The 15,883-nt window shown below is 45.0% G+C and overlaps 1 protein-coding gene across 1 annotated transcript in view; it reads right to left on the bottom strand.

Moving 5' to 3' along the window:
• Positions 1 to 3,819: 3,819 nt before the first annotated feature.
• The window catches only part of AGBL4 (AGBL carboxypeptidase 4), a 1,011,660-nt gene continuing 999,596 nt past the window's right edge, over positions 3,820 to 15,883 (bottom strand). Inside the window, exons 12-13 of the mRNA XM_039885641.1 lie at positions 10,541 to 10,637; positions 3,820 to 4,323 (exon numbers count right to left, since the gene is read on the bottom strand). Of these exons, the coding sequence (XP_039741575.1) occupies positions 4,203 to 4,323; positions 10,541 to 10,637 (218 nt within the window). The 3' untranslated portion in view covers positions 3,820 to 4,202. The remainder of the gene's footprint in view (positions 4,324 to 10,540; positions 10,638 to 15,883) is intronic.

The following is a 15,883-nucleotide window of genomic DNA, read 5'->3' on the forward strand; positions in this document are numbered from 1 at the left end:
GATGGTGCCCCACTGACGGAGCTGAGCCATGATGAAAAGGACCTCTAATTTTGGCGCCTTTAAAGTGCTCAGGAAGCAGGACTCAGAGGAAGAATTCTGAACCACAATTGAGGGACACAGTAGACTCAGCTCACACACTTCAGAAGGAGAGAGTGATATGGAACCTGAACTAGATTATCTGCGTGGGGTCAGTAACCCAGTGGGTGCCAGGATGGGCCCTGCAATGACTACCTTGCTGAGTTTCCAGGGGCCCCGGAAGCCTCTGCATGGCAAGTGATAAATGGGCCTCTTGCCCAAACCCTGCCCTGCTGAAGTGCACAGCAGAGACTCGGGCAGGTGTGTGAGAATGAGAGATGGGAAGAAGGTAGGGCTTTGGTAGCAGGTGCTAAAAGGTTCTGGAATCCTTGTACATGCACCTAGCTTGAAAACTCACACGCTCCCTTCCTCCCTCCCCATCTCCCAGGACCTTTAAGTGATGCCACTGTTTACTTGTTATTCTGCTTTCAGCTGTTTTCCTGTTTTTACCTGATTTTACCTAGAGACAAGTAGAGAGGGCCCTGTGTAGAGTAGCAGAAAGGGAGCTGGGTTTGAATCCGGGTTCTCATTAGCCATATGAATGCAAACAAAGGACTTTACCTTTAGGAGTCTCAATTTTCTCACCTGGGAAATGGAAGAAATGATACTCACCTCAAGGGACTGTTAGGAATATCAAAAAAGACAATGGATGCCAAGGCCTCTAGCACAATGCCTGGCACACAGTAGATGTTCAATAAATATTTGGTAGATGTATGAGTTGATGCTCAACAAATGTTAATTATACCAGACTTCCATTGTTGGCACTGCTCTTACTACTTAAGGAAAATGAGTTGGGGGGTCCTCGTAGGCAAGTAGCATGGTGTCACTGACTAACAGTGAAGGGGTACAAGCTCATCTTGTGCCTCTCCCCCATTCGAAGGCAAAAGGGAAAACTCCTAGCTAAAGGTTCTTTGCTGCTGCTGCTGTTGCTGCTGCTGCTAACAGAATCATCAGAGGCAGGAGACCCATCCTCTGCTGTAAGCCTCAGCGCAACAATCTGTGGGGGGGCCTCCTGCTTGTCTATTACAATCTTTGAGGGTAACTAGATCTTTAGTCCTGTCTCTGAGCCTCTGGACTGATGCAGAACAATAATGGCACTATGTATGGAGAGTTGTGTGAGAGCTAGGTAGCGGCTCAGCATGTCTCTCCGCTCTCCACCCTTCCTTTCTGTATAGTTGTCTCACTCCCCTCAGAAAAGTGGTTGGTCGCAGGTTCTACCCACTCGTGGCTCTACCCTGGGAAGGAAGTGGGCAAGCAAGAAGGGAGGCTAGAGAGCCCCCTGCTGGAGCTGGGTGGGAGAGTAGCTTCTGGCTGGTTCACCTGCCGAGTTGGTGCTGTCCTCCATCTCAGTCCTGAAAGCCTTCCCCTCTAACTTGAGATCATAGGTATAACTTGGTCCAAGAAAGCTAGGGAGTTGCTGAGCAGGCCAAGGTCACAGGGAGGTCCACTGGCAACCCCTCGTCTCTTGGCCAGACCTTTCCTTTCTATTCTGCCAATGTGGAGAAGCAGACGGTCCTACTACATAAACATCCTACAGTCTCGGCATTATAACTATGTATTTTTCCCTCTTAAGGAATGCTAAATGTGAGCAGGGTCCATATGCTGTAATTTAGAGACATTTAATGTCACTTGTTTAGTGTTAAAAGATGCTTTTTCATACTGTACACTTTATCCTCTGACATCAGGAATATAACCTCCTGCTTCGTGTCATTTCTCTCTAGAGTTATAGGCTAGGAGGTAATGCCACGGAGCATCCGGCATCCCCTTATAGAAGGAACTCACCATTTCCTCCATGACAGATGTTCAGACTCTGCTTGCATACCCCTGGAGATGGGGAGCTCACCGCTTCCAGGGGAGCCTATCCAGTGTTTGCCAACTCTATTCAGTAGAAACTTTTCCTAGTTTTTGAGCTGAAATCTGTCTTACTGAGAATATATCCCTGGATTTGGTTCTTACCTTTGACAACAAAAAACAAGTTTGCTCCTTTTGGACAAAAAGAATGTCCAAGATATCCTTCTAACTTTTAGAGATTGTGGTCTTGCTTTCCTACCTCCAACTCCCTCTTATCCCTCATCTCAGGGACAAGCAGCTCTACTCTCCTCATTCATTTCTAGTGGGAAGTTATTTTCAGACACCTCACCATCCCAGTCACATTCCCAGTATCATAGCTATCATTTATTGAGCGCTTTTGCTTGCATTCCCCATACATAAGTTCATTAAAACTATGAAACTTACTATAACGAGGTAGGCATTAACTATTATCATCTCATAGATAAGTGAACAGCGATTCAGAGTGGTTAATAACGTGCCCAAGATAACATCGATATTAAGAGACAGAACCAGGGTTCAGATACAAAATTAGAACCCAGAGGTGCTTGGCTCCAAGTTTTTGCTTGTAAACCACTAGGATACCACCAGCTGCTTACGAGGCCTGTGATCCAATTAATCAAAGCAGATTTTAAAAGTGGGGCTTAAATATAGTTACAACATATAGAAGCAGTCTGACCAGAGAAAAAGAAATCTAGACTATCATCTCTCTCTCTCATTTCATGCAGTCTACTTCTACTTATGCTGTCTTAGGAGATGCTATCATTTCTGAAAGGCCTGCCACTGCTGGCCTACATTGAGCTGATTACAGTCAACTGAACTCCCCAGGACTATGACATGGGAACTGCTGGAAAGTCATATCTTGGCTGTTCTTCCTTATCTTGATGATAGAGTGTCTGACAATAAAGTGAGGTCTACACCAAATTTGGGTTGGCTGTGGTTGGTTTTTGGAGTGAGAGACTAAAAGAAAAGGTGCCAAGAATGCTCCAAGGAAAAGAAGAGCTGCAAAAAACACTTTATTTGTGTTCCTCTGGGCAACAAGAACCCAGGAGAGAAGCTGTATATACAACATAACATGTGTAGCCAGCTAACATATGGTTCTTTGTTACAATTTCTGAAAACCAATAAGCAAAGGGAGAATAAGCTTTGCTTTTGATTTTCTGCAACGAACCTAGAAAACCTCCAATCCAAAGCAAAAAAATGCTTAACTGAAGCTTTGTGCTAAAGGTCCTATCTCCCCTGAGCCTCCTGTCCTCTCCCTATCTCCTAATCCTCATTTCCGGGAGGTCATTTTAATTAGCAGGCTGTCATGGTGACTCAGCCTGCTGCTTTGCAGACAGGAAGGGAGCAGACTCTCCTAGACCCATTCATCATACAAAGGCACTTTACTCTTTAGAAAAATGCGCAATGTTAAGCTTGCCCCACCTTGGGAATTGCTACTGCTGCTGTTTTATCTTATCATCCCCACTTGCCTTGGAGTGCATTCTTTTGTCTTTGGCATCTCCCTTATCTTGAAATCAGTCTTCCCCCATTGCAGACTATCAGTGCCCACTTCCCAGGTTTGATCTGTGACACCAGGATCTGGAGAGCTTCACCATGATATACCTCTTAGAATGAGTGACCAAATACTTTTTGTCTCTGGAGTTAAAGTCTCAATCAAACCATCAGAGGTCATTAGGAAATATCTCTCAGAACGGTTTGCTGATGTTGTATGCTGGGTTTGGGGGAATCAGGGAGCCTGCAGTTCATAGATAAAGTGACCAAATGTCTAAGACCATTGTGATTTCAAAAATTCTGCCCCATTGTTCCCAACAGTACATTTGTCTTTGAGTTGAATGTGTTGTTTATGTTGTTTTGGATCAGCAAATATGGACGCTAGTTTTCTAAAATTGTGAACAACCACAGCCTATTCTAAAAGGTAACCATTTGTAGTAACTGTACAACTTAAAAAGGTAAAGGGGCTTGCAAGCACTGACCTGATATGTGTCAAACCTCTCAAAAAGAATGTGTAAGTTTTCCTCTTCCTGTGAGAATCTCTATGTGGTGGAAAAGAGCATCTGCACTCTTCTGGTTTGAGTCTCCTATTTTGTCCCTGAGCCTTAAGCTGAAGGTTTGCAATTGATTTTCCATTGGTAAAAGAGAAAATTGATGATGAAATTTCTCATTTTTTCCCTTCCCTTTCACTAGCTTATTCATTATCCCACAACCCTTATCTTGGAAACTAGAAGGGTGATTAATTTCATGCTCCAGCAGAAAATGCATGCTCCTGCTTCCACAAGACCTCCCTGGACTCCATGTCCTTAAAAAGAGTTTGAAGGGTCTTTGTGGTTCACTGAGCTCTTCTTGTCCCTTTTGCCGTTGGGGTAGTTGCTGGCCGGGCCCCTCAGGAGTGGGTACTTGTAGGGAGGGGGTTTTTCATTCCTGCAAAGGGGGAGATAACAGAAAGAGAGAAGAAAGACAGCACATATACACACTGTATTGAAATCATGTGTGCATGTCTATCTCCCCCACTGGCCTGCAACCTCCTAGGAACGGTGGCCTTGTCTTGTCTCAGAAACCTAGCCCAGGGCCTGTTTCAAAGCAAGCACCATGGCTCAATGAGTGGCTATTAGATGGATAGATGGATATGCTGTATCGTTTTGGCTCTGGAGAAAATCTAACTGTCCTGCATCTCTGCTATTCCATGTTTCTACCTTGATTCTAACTCATTCTATCCATTCATGATGGGAGGGGGATAGAAGAGCTATAGCTTGGGGGAGCCTAGGACCTCATTCCCTTCGCAACCATCTGGGCTCCAAAATCTCCTTTACATTCCTCAGTATAGCCTAATTGTGTCATTTCATTATAGGTCTGTCTCCCTCACAAGCTTGGGGGCTCTTGGAAGGCAGAGATGTGTTTGGGTCATCTCTGTGTCCTGGCACCCAACACCCAATGCAATACCCTTAACATGACTCTTCAATAATTAGAGTGTATGTTCCCTCACACCCTAGACTATGAGCTCCTCGCAGGCAGGGACCATGCCTTATCGATTTTTGCATTTTCCCTCACACGTGGCCTTGTTTGTTTGTTGTGTTGTGCTTGGTTTGTTGATGTGACATTCATTCACTCATTGGACTAAGATTTATTTGGAGTGGAAAGAGTGGGCTTTAGAGCCAGAAAGAACTCAACTGAATTCTCATGTCAGCTATATACAGGAGGTGTGACCTAGAGCAAGTTATTTGACTTCTCTGAGCTTCATTTGTAAAATGGGGATAAAGTATTCCAATCTTGCAAGGGTGTTGCAAGGTTAAATAAGTCTCATTATTATCCTATATTATAATATGAGATAAAAATACATTCAGCATCTTCCCTTGCCTACTATAACTTATAAAGGCATGGTGCTAGGTGCTAGGTATGGTCCAATGGTCTCTGGAGGTGACAAAACTGAGTCAGACATTGATGCTATTCTAAGGCTACATACCGTTTAGAGGAGACAGTTACATGAAATAACTACACAAAATAATAAAGAACTGCAGTGCATGCCAGAAAGTGGTAAATGCCATAAATATGGGAATCTCTTCAGCTACTTGAATTAGAGTTGAAGAAGTGACTTCTCGTAGTCCATCATGCTCTGACTTCGGAGTACCTGTTTTCCTTCACTGTTCATGAGTCATGAAGAAGGTAAAGACAGAAGAGGTGGCAGTGCACAAAAAGGACACCTTGCTTCAACATATCTCCCCCACCAGGAAGCCTCACTGCCTGAAATTCCACACTCGTGAGGGACCTTACTAACATGGCAAGGCTGTCTAGCATGGGTAAGATACAGCTAGACCTCAATAGCCATTGACAGCCTGAAGCGCATCCTTGAAATGTTGTTCACAGGCAATGTGATCTTGAAGAAGTCCTTTCCCTTCTCTGAGTCTCTGTTTCATTTCTAAAATAATGAGAATAGCCTCTATCCTTCTTGCTTTTGATATATGGGGGTTTGGGGAAGTCCTTGCGAATCACGAGGTGCCATTTATATGTCATTGAGGGGTGTATAATACTCAAGGGAGTATGAGAAATAAGATGGGTATGTTTTTATGGTAGTAGAGGTATGGTTACAGGTGGGGTATGCACCCTAGGTAGATGGTGGCATGGAGAGAAGATGTGCAGTGGCCAAGGAGGGGTGTGGATGCAAATGCCTGGTGGGGTCATTACAGAGGCAAAGAACCTCTGTAACTCAAATGGGGGCCCGGAGAGAGACAAGGCACTGGAAGGCCAACATCCCATGCTTCCAGGCTCTGTAGAGGCTGCTCCTCTTCCTATAATGCCCTTCCCTACCTCTCCAGACTCACCTCCTTTGGGAAACCGACTTCCCAGAAAATAAGCCTCTCTAGGCTTCTGTCGCACTTTGTGCCTCTCCCCTCAGCACACCATTTTTTAGGGAGTTCTTTGTTTCTCTCATAAGACTGAGTGTGATGCATTTGACTTTCCTCTATAACTCCCAAGGAAAGCACAGGCCTGGTATAGAGTAGAAGCTTGAGGAGCGTCTGATGAACAGAAATACACTTTTAGTCTTATATTTACCATCTCTGTTGCACTAAACATCCTGGCCTTGTCATGACCTTAGAATGCCTCTTTTTAGGTCCTGCTTCCCACCTTCCACACCCTATCCCCCAACATGGAATACTCTCTCTCTTCTTCTTTTTCATCCATTTAAATTCTACGTGTCCTTTAAAACCGAGTTCGAACTACACTTCCTCCCTGAAGCCTTCTTAGGATACTGTTGCTGACTCCGAATGCTTGCCAGGTGGTGTGGGAGAGTTATTTCCATCTGGGTCTCACTTTTCTTTCCTACGACATGAAGGGTGTGTAGATGACTATGAGGGACTTCTTCAGTTTTATCATTGCATAATTCATGCATTCAGAGCTTATTTAAGACTTACTCCATACCAGCTCCTGCACTGTACACCAAGGGTACACGAGTGACTAAAACAGTTCCTCAGGGAGCAACCTGTCTAGTGGAGAAGCTAGACATGCAAAGATGCCATGACAGCACACTACAGGACATACCATGCTACAGGTATGTGCAAAATGCAGTCAGGAATCCTGCAGAGAGAAAGCAGCTCTGTCTCAGGTGAACAGGGACACAGAAACAGGTATGATATTTGGACTGGGTTTTGAAAGATAAGTAGGAGTTCACCATCTATTGACAAAAAAGAGAGAACATTCCAGGAAGAGGGAAAAGGACGAATGAAGATATGGAGAGAGGCAGGAAAATAGCTGACCTGTTCGCACTGGGTAGAAGTGGGAGAAAACAGGTAGGGTGAAGAGGGTGTTCACAGGGGAAGCAGTGTGCTAGGAGGCTGTGAATGAAGTTTTAAATGTAATCCAGGGCTTTGATTTAGCAAGAAGGTGAATTGGAACATTACCCTGAAGGTAATAGGGAGCCATGGCAGGTATTTGAGAGAAGGTATAATCCGATACATAGCTGATCTCTTTCATACGCTTTTCAGTATTATTTGTTATCTTTGCTTGTGTTCATGCCTTTCACCTCTATAAACTTGGGCTCCTGAAGCCCAAGGGCTTTCTATGTGTCCTCAGCACAGTACAGGGCCTGGCACATGGTGGGCTCCAGGATATTGAGTAGCTGATGATTCCCTGCCAACATTCACACACATACATCGAAACCCCACCAGCCTGTCGCTGAGCCTAAGCGCACCTCACATTCAGAGGTCAGCCCACTCTCTACACCTCCACACTCACCCTCACTGAGGATTCCCCAGCACGTTCATCTTTCCTGTTTAATTTTTACCCATTTTGACGGAGCATTTTGAGCTTCAGCCGTGTGACTGTGTCACTGCGGTCCAGTGGGATCTCAGTTTTGGTCAGTTGCACAACGTTCCTGAGCCTGTGCTCTCAGGCCCACGTTGCTGCCCCTCCCCAGGGCCCCTCTCTGAAGGGTGGCATGCACCCTGGGGATGCTGACAGCCTCCCACTGGCATGAAGGTAGAAACTGACATATTATAATTACCCATACAGAAAAGAGAAAACAAAGATTAATTTTGAGTCAAAACATGTAATTTTCCTTTAAAACCAGAACTGCTCTTTCACTTATGCTATTTGATGCTCCAGTGGAAAACAAAACGAGAAAAGGGGAACATTTAAATCCCAAATCAGAGTCTTGTATCCTCCTGGAAGTTTATTTTTAAAGAGTTTCTGACCAATTGAGAACTAAGTGGCATTCATAGTTTGATGAGGCAGAGGTGTGGGATGGAGAGGGAGTTAATTTTGTTTTTCTTAATTTAAGGGTGGGTTTACCTCAAGTCCTCAAGGCTGTAAACTTGGAGGAATGAGTTCTCTTGCTGTTTTCTGAAGAGGGCGTCAAAGCTCAAGGCAAGGGGGTTCTATGAACAGGTGAAATCAAGGCACTGAGAACTCCTCTGCATCCTTAGGACCAGTTTCAGGGTGCTGGCTCCCCCATATCAAAGAATTCTTCACTAACTGACACGGAGAACACCAGGCTGCAGACTGTGGGGCCCAGGCTCTAGCCCTGCATCTGACCAGCCCTGTCTGCTCTCTGGGCCTCGACTTCCCCATCAGTATCACGAAGAATGGGCCTAAATGATTGCTAAAGTCTCCCTAAAGGTCAGCACCATTTCACTGGTCTATGACAATGCAACAGGCAGGAAAAAAAAGTGGTAAAGGATCAAGAAAATTATTCTGGCTGACAGAGGACCTGAAAGAGACAATCCCCAAATTAACTTGCAAATGAGATTCTAAGGATTCTTTTGAGTTTTATAAAGCTTTAAATTTTTAAGAACTTTAACCAATCAAGAATGACTTCTAAGAATGAACTGAGCATTTCCCTCTAGAGTGAGCTCCTCAAAGACAGGGTAAGGCCCTAATCATTTCTTAATTCTGTCTCCTCCCTCCCCCCAGGGCCCTGGCCTAAAGTGATGTTTTCCTGAGTGAATGAATGAATGAATGACTGCATACACGAATGTATGCTTAGTACAGTCTAGGCACTGTGGGAGCACAGAGAAGAAATAAATGTGATTCTCCCCCAGGATGAAGGGCATAAAAACCTCACGTGACTGGTGAACAATCTGAGTCAGAGTATGAGCCAGAGTACACTGCCATCCAGACTCTTCCCAGAGCTGGGGCTCAGAGATGTGGGACTCACAGCATGGTGGAACGTGGGCCCTGAGACATCATCCAGCCCAACCAGAGAAGTTCAGGGACCTGCCCTAGGCCATGATGAGCTTGTTGGAAATCTGGGACTGCAACCCAGAAACCAGAGGAGATGGAAACATTTACTGAGCACCTACTGGCTGCCAGGCACTGTACCAAGTTTGTATCTAATCTTTAAAAGCATCCTTGGAGCTTATTATTACCCCCAACCATAGATAGATAGATAGATAGATAGATAGATAGATAGATAGATAGATAGATAGATAGATAGATAGATATGAGGCCGAGAATCTTGCCTAAGACTCCACAGCTAGCATGAGCCTGAGAAAGAATTTGAATCCACATTTTCCAGGTGGAACTGCTGGACTTCAGTCCAGCTTTGGAATCATAAAAGCCGAGTATCAAATTCTGGAACTGACAAAAACCTTTAACTTCAGGCAATTCTCTTCACCTTTCTGGACTCCCTTTTTCTTATTTATAATATGAGGAATATAATATCTATAAGGAATAAATAAATAAGATCATGTACAATAATCACTTCACTCAATAATAGTGACTAATATAATTTTTGTTAATAACAGAGTAAGGAGAAGGTACAAAGGCCCTGACACAGCAAAGCACATGGTCAAGGTCATGGGCAAGGTCAGTTGGAAGACTGGTCTGGCAGAAGCAGTAGGTTAGACATCTTCATGTCCTCGGAGGAGACTGGACCACTAGGGGAGTAGAAAGTGAGGTCAAGAGGCAAGGCAGGATCAGCATAATCCAGATGCCATTGGATGTCCCTGCCCAGATGCTCACTGGACTCACTGCCAACAGGCATGGCAATGCCCGGTGCCTTGGGCTCTGGTCCAGCCCTCGGGAAGTGTACTAATCTCTTGACCTCTCCTCACTGGCCAAAGAAGTTGGTCCCGGCAGAGGACCTGAGGTGAAACTTCTCAGGGGTGTACCCCGCCCAGCCCTGAAGCTTCACATCTTGAGGGAAGGGGACTACTTTGCACCAAGGGGATGTATTTATGCCTGGCACTGTGCAGGGTGCTTTAACGCACATCTCATAATAACCTTTCGAGTGACCACCATTATCCCCTCTTTACGGATGAGGAAATGGGAGGATCAGAGACCTTATGAGCCTAGAGGATCCAGCTACCAGAGGATGAGCTACCTGATGCAGTAGCATATGGAAATACCCAGGCTAACTTAGAAAAATGGCTGGACTCGGTTCTCCAGCAACCCCCATCCTGTGGACTCCCATGTTAGACCTAGACTGTGATCACCCCTCACTCTCTGACCCCATGATGCTCCTTTATATTCAGGAAATAAGCTGTAAGCTCTTCTGCCCCGTATACTTTCTGTGGCAGGGCCAGAATTTCTTTCCCAGGCCACGGATGGGAAACTGAAGGCCACAGAGAAGCTCGGGGAAGCTGCCTCTGAACACGAAACCACTTAAGCAGGACTGTGGCCCACACTGCTCTGCCCTGTCACTTACCGCAGTCTCGGCATGGGAATTGCCACTTTTTCCACCATGGGATTCAGCCGATAATAATCCAAAAACGTTCTTGCCACGTTCCGCCCCAGCTTCATATCTGCAAGTGTGTGTGTTAAGGAGCATCTTCGGAAAGAGACTGAGACAGAGTGAAGGACTAGTAATAAAAACAGTCACACCACTCACCATTCTAAGCTTTTTGTACAAATGACCATTTTTAATCCTCGAAAACCTTAAATCATACAAAACCTTAAATAGTAGATACTACTATTTTCCTCATTTTACAGATGAGAAAACAGGTGCAGAGAAATTAAATAATTTTGCCAAAGTCACAGAACTGGGAAGGAGAGGAGCCAGGAAATGGGTCTAGCTTTTTATAATATACTGTATCCCTTTGGGAATCCCTGGGCTTCCATGGTCTGGCTCTAGGTGGGTCAGGGTAGAGGCAGATAAACAAGACCCCAAAGCAAAAGACCCTTTGTTATAGGTAGACCAGAGCCCGCCTGACTCTCAGTGATCAGTCATCTACTTTGGTAACCTCAGGGAGAATGGTGTAAATAGTATTATGGTATAAACAGAATAGTCTAAATAGCCCTAAATTGTGTCCAGATTCCACCTGGAAATCTATCAGTAATGAATCTTTAGGATAATGATTCCCGACCTGTTAAAGTACAAACTCCCTGGAAACCAGATTGACCATTAACACTTTAGCATGAATTAGTATAACAATCACCTATTCCACAACACAGAGTATCTGCTCCTTGCATTATATCTCACATCTCTGGGCCTTCACATGAACTATTTCCTCTGCCTGAAGTACCCCTCCCCACAACCTTCCCTTGGCTAATTTATACCCATTAAGTCTCCAATTCGGTGATAACTCTTTAGTGAAGCCTTCCATGATACTTCTCTTCCCTTGCCCAGTACTTCCATGGCTTCTGAACTGACTTCATTCAAAGCACTTATCACTTATACCTCTCAGCTCTGAATATCCAAACTCTCACCAATTCTCTCCAGGACACCTTCTATCCCTTGAGTTTGTCCATTTCTCTCTAGCCTCTTGCTAGAAAAGGCCAGTATCACCTTTCCCATGGATTACTGTCACCCTGTCCTAAGGGGACTCTGTGCCACGATTGTCTGCTTCTACCTTATTTTCTACAGTGTAGCCAGGAGGGTGGTTCTGAAACACAGACCTGACCACGTTACCCAACTGAGTTAAAATCTTCCGTGGCTCCCAGTTACTTTCAAAGTTCAAAATTTGGAACTTGATTGATAAAGTCCTTCACAGTTGGATCTCTGATTATTTTCTCAGCTCATGCTTGTGACTTCCCACTTTCCATCCCCTTGACCTTTCACACTCCAGCTATACTGAGCTTTTGCCTCTAGGCCTTTGCCCAAACCACCCCACCTTCCCAGACCACTCTCCCATGCTCCACATGCCTGAGAGGACTGACTCCTTCTCAGCCTCCCGACACCTCAGTTTGGTTGTCACTTGACTGGATAAGTTTCGGCCACCACTCCACCCAAGGTCATGGAGCTGGACTAGCATTCGAGGAACAATCAAGTGAGTTCTCACCACCTTCTTCAAGAAGTCCCCAAGTTGGGGTTGGGCTTGACCCAGGGCATGAAAACTCGCATTTATGGAGCACTTGCTATATGCCTGGCATTGCACTGGGTACTTTGTCCACATATACATTTTCATCTTCAAAACAACCCAGTGAGGAAGGCATTTGTATTTCCCTTTTGCTCTGGGAGGTTAAGGAACTTGTCCAAGGCCACATAATCGGCAATAGAGGAGTCAGAACTCCACTTCAGGAATGTCTGACTCCAGAATCATGAGCTTTCCACAACCCTGGGCTGTTTCTCAACTTGAAGCCACCTTTTCTGTCAAGGGCTGAGTCATCCCAGGCCAGTGCCTGGTGGGAGAAGGAAAAACACCAGACAAGTTGTTTATGACAGTGAGATGTGCCGCAGGCTCGCTGTGCTCTCGGGTTGCCACCTGCTTTCTCCCTCTGGATGTGACCGACCTTCTCTGTCTCCTTCTTTAAAAAGTTCACAAGCTGGCATTGGGCATGGCCTCTCTGACCAGCAGACCCTGGAGGCAGTCTCACCGCCAGGGCCCACAGAGGCGGCTGGCTGCTTCAACTTAGCCAGGCTCTAGTCCGTTGAGAAGACCAAATCATGACTGTGTGTGCCAACACTAAGAGCTACAGGGGCTCAGAGAAAAGGACAGGTCCCTGTGGGCTAGGCTAAAATTTCACAGCAGAAGTTTTGGAATTAGGTGTATCTAATCCAGATCCCGGCTCTGTCACTTGCTGTGTATGGCATATTGTAGTTTTCAAAGATGTCTGCAAGAATAGCTTGCATCTCACATGTTACTCTATGATATGACCTTGACATTCTTTGCACTGAGAGGTGTGGTCTATGCTCCCATCCTTGAATCTGGGTGGGCTTAAAACTCACTGGCAACCAAAAGAATGCAGAAATGGTGGAAGTGACACCATGAGACTTTTGAGGAGAGGTCAGAAAAGGGATGCCACTTGCACCTTGCTTGCTGGAATACTCCAGCTAGGGTCCTGAGCCTCCATGTAAGTAGTCTGACTGCCCTGAGGCCACCATACTGTGAGGAAATCCAAAGCAGCCCACAGAGGGGCTGCAGGGAGAGGCCTGAGACTATGTGGAGAGACTGCAGTAGAGTCCCAGCCAGTCCATAGCTTCTCCAGCCTGTGCTATTCCAGCTCCAGCCATTATCTGGAACTGCATTGAAGACTCCAGGCTAGAACCATTCAGCTGAGCCCTTCCCAAATTTCTGACCCATAGAAAACATAAGAGAATAGCTATTGTTTCAAACACTAAGATTTGTTACGTAGCCACAGAGAGCTAGAGCACTATGTGACCCTGAGTAAGTGATTCCATCTCCCTGAGTCTTAGTGTTCTCATCTGTAAATGTGAACAATTATGCCTGCCTCACAGGGCTGTTGTGATGAAGTGTGTGACTGACCTATGGGTGTTGACTGAGTAAATAAACGAATGGGGAAGAATGAAGCCTGAACCCTTCCTTCCCAACCTGCAGTGACAGGTAGACTTGAAGCAATGCTAGAAGATATGCCTGTTAATCAACACTCTTGAGCTCTACAAGGGATAGGAGTTGGGCTGCTTCCAGTGAAACGTCCCACCGTGAGGTGTTGATCATTTTAGACAAGCTCTGTTTTAAAGACAGTGTTTGAAAGGTGGGAGTTGTCTCAGACAACCCTCTTTCCCTCTCCCTCTCCAGTCCTATTACATATTCCTTAAACCATTACAGCCTCACTCCAGATTATTTACTGCAATGGTCCTGTTTGAGTCAAGAAATGGGATGTGGATGGGAGATGGGGAGAGATTGATTGAACACTTTCAATTAAAACAAGCTGTCTTTGCACAAAGATTTAAGATCCAGGCAAGGAGAAGGCAGTAACTCTTGGCTGGAACCCTTTCCAATATATTGCAGAATTAGGACAGAAAAAGATTGGGGTAAGAACGCCTAACTCTTCATTGCCAACAAAAATCTCAGGACGGTCTGCAAGTTGAAAATGTCAGCCTTCTCAGATTCTTATGTAGCTCACTGATCTGTTTCCTGCAGACAGCAGGGAAAGACAAGACATTAGAATTAGGGAGGCAGGAGGGTTCTCTTGGGATCGTCTGAAATTCAGACTGATTTGGTGACTTTTACCCAGAGCTGTTTTGAACTAAAGGGTGGGGGTCAGTAACCCCAGCCTCCTACTTCACGGGATCCTTCAATAGGTAACGAGGGTTGGGACACTTACTGTTCATTCTCATTCATTCATTCATTCAAACATTTGTTGGTCTCCTCTCATGTGTATACTGCTACAAAGAGTGACAGGAATTTGAGTTCGACAAAGAAGAATTAGATAATTACAGTTTACAGTCTGGAGGAGGAAACTAACATGTCCCAGTTAACTACATCACCAAGCAGGGCGCATTGTCACTTTCACAAAAGCAACTACTATTTTTTTTAGGGCTTACTTTGTGCACCGTACAGTGTAGTTACTATCACCAATCCTCACGATACTCTGCAGGGTCAAAGCAAAATTCTGCACATATTTTACAGAAAGAGGAAACTGAAGGAAGGAGAGTTTGCATAATTAACCAGAGTCTCGTGGCTTGAAAGTGTCAGAGGGAGCACATCAGCTTGAGTGTCTTTTAACAACATGCATCTTTTCTCCTCTCTTGAGCATGATCATAAATTCAAACACTAAATTCTATGGACACGTAGAAGGAGATTTAAATCCAAATGAAGGAATTCTGAAAGGCTTTCTGGAAGTGGGTGTATAATGAAGTTTTGAAGGACAAAGATGAATCTGAAAAGGAGGAGGAGGGACACGAGCGTCAGCAGCAGAATGGCGTGCGGTGGGGGCAAATGACTCAGGGCCAGAAACAAGACACAGAAAGGCCGGAGGGCCCATGTTGCTAACGGGTGTAGGGAAAGGTGAGGTTGCAATAGTAATTAGGCTGGGGCAGCTCAGCGAAGCCTTCGAATGCCACATTAAGAAATATAAACTTCTATTCTGTAGGCAAAAAAAACCCCAGTGAATATCTATAGCTGTATCTATCATTCATTCACTTGATATATTTATTGATCATCTACTATATTCAGGCCCTCTGGAAGGCTCAGGGTATTCTGCGGTTAAAAAAACAAAAACAAGATAATGCAAAACAAAATAGCATCTAGGACAATGATTCTTAAGTCTTGAAGTAGAGACGGTTAACAAAGGGAAAAAAACCCCACAAATAAATACATAATTGCAATTGTAAGAGTACTATGAAGAAAGTGCACTGGGTCTGTAACTGAGGGCAATGGGGGTATTGTTTTAGATGGGGATATGGGCAGGGCTCTCTGAGGAGAAGACCTGTGAACTAAGAGCAGACAGTTGGTACAGTAGCATCTATGAGTGGGAAGGGTCTTTGGTGGGACAGGGGGACTGAAAGAGAGCTGACTGGAGAGAAGGGCAAGGTCTAGATCACATGGAGCCTTATTCCGGGTTCCTTTAAAGAGTCTGGATTTTCTAAGTAAATAGGTAGCTACTAAAGAATTTTAAGCAGGATAATTAGATGGTCTGATTTATATTTTTCAAAGGCTACTGCTGTGCTTAAAATAAGAAAGCTGGAGTGGAAAACAAGTAGGTCTGCAATAGTCCAGGGGAAAGATGAAGGAGCATGGACTAGGACAGAGGCAGTGGAGATGGGAAGATATGTTTTAGAAGAAGAACTGGAAGGACTTGCTGACAGATTGGACATGGAACCTGAAGGAGAGGAAGGAAGGAAGGAAGGAAGGAAGGAAGGAAGGAA

This window comes from Pteropus medius, unplaced genomic scaffold (genome assembly GCF_902729225.1).
Source record: "Pteropus medius unplaced genomic scaffold, Ma_sr-lr_union100, whole genome shotgun sequence".
Taxonomy (NCBI): Eukaryota; Metazoa; Chordata; class Mammalia; order Chiroptera; family Pteropodidae; genus Pteropus; species Pteropus medius.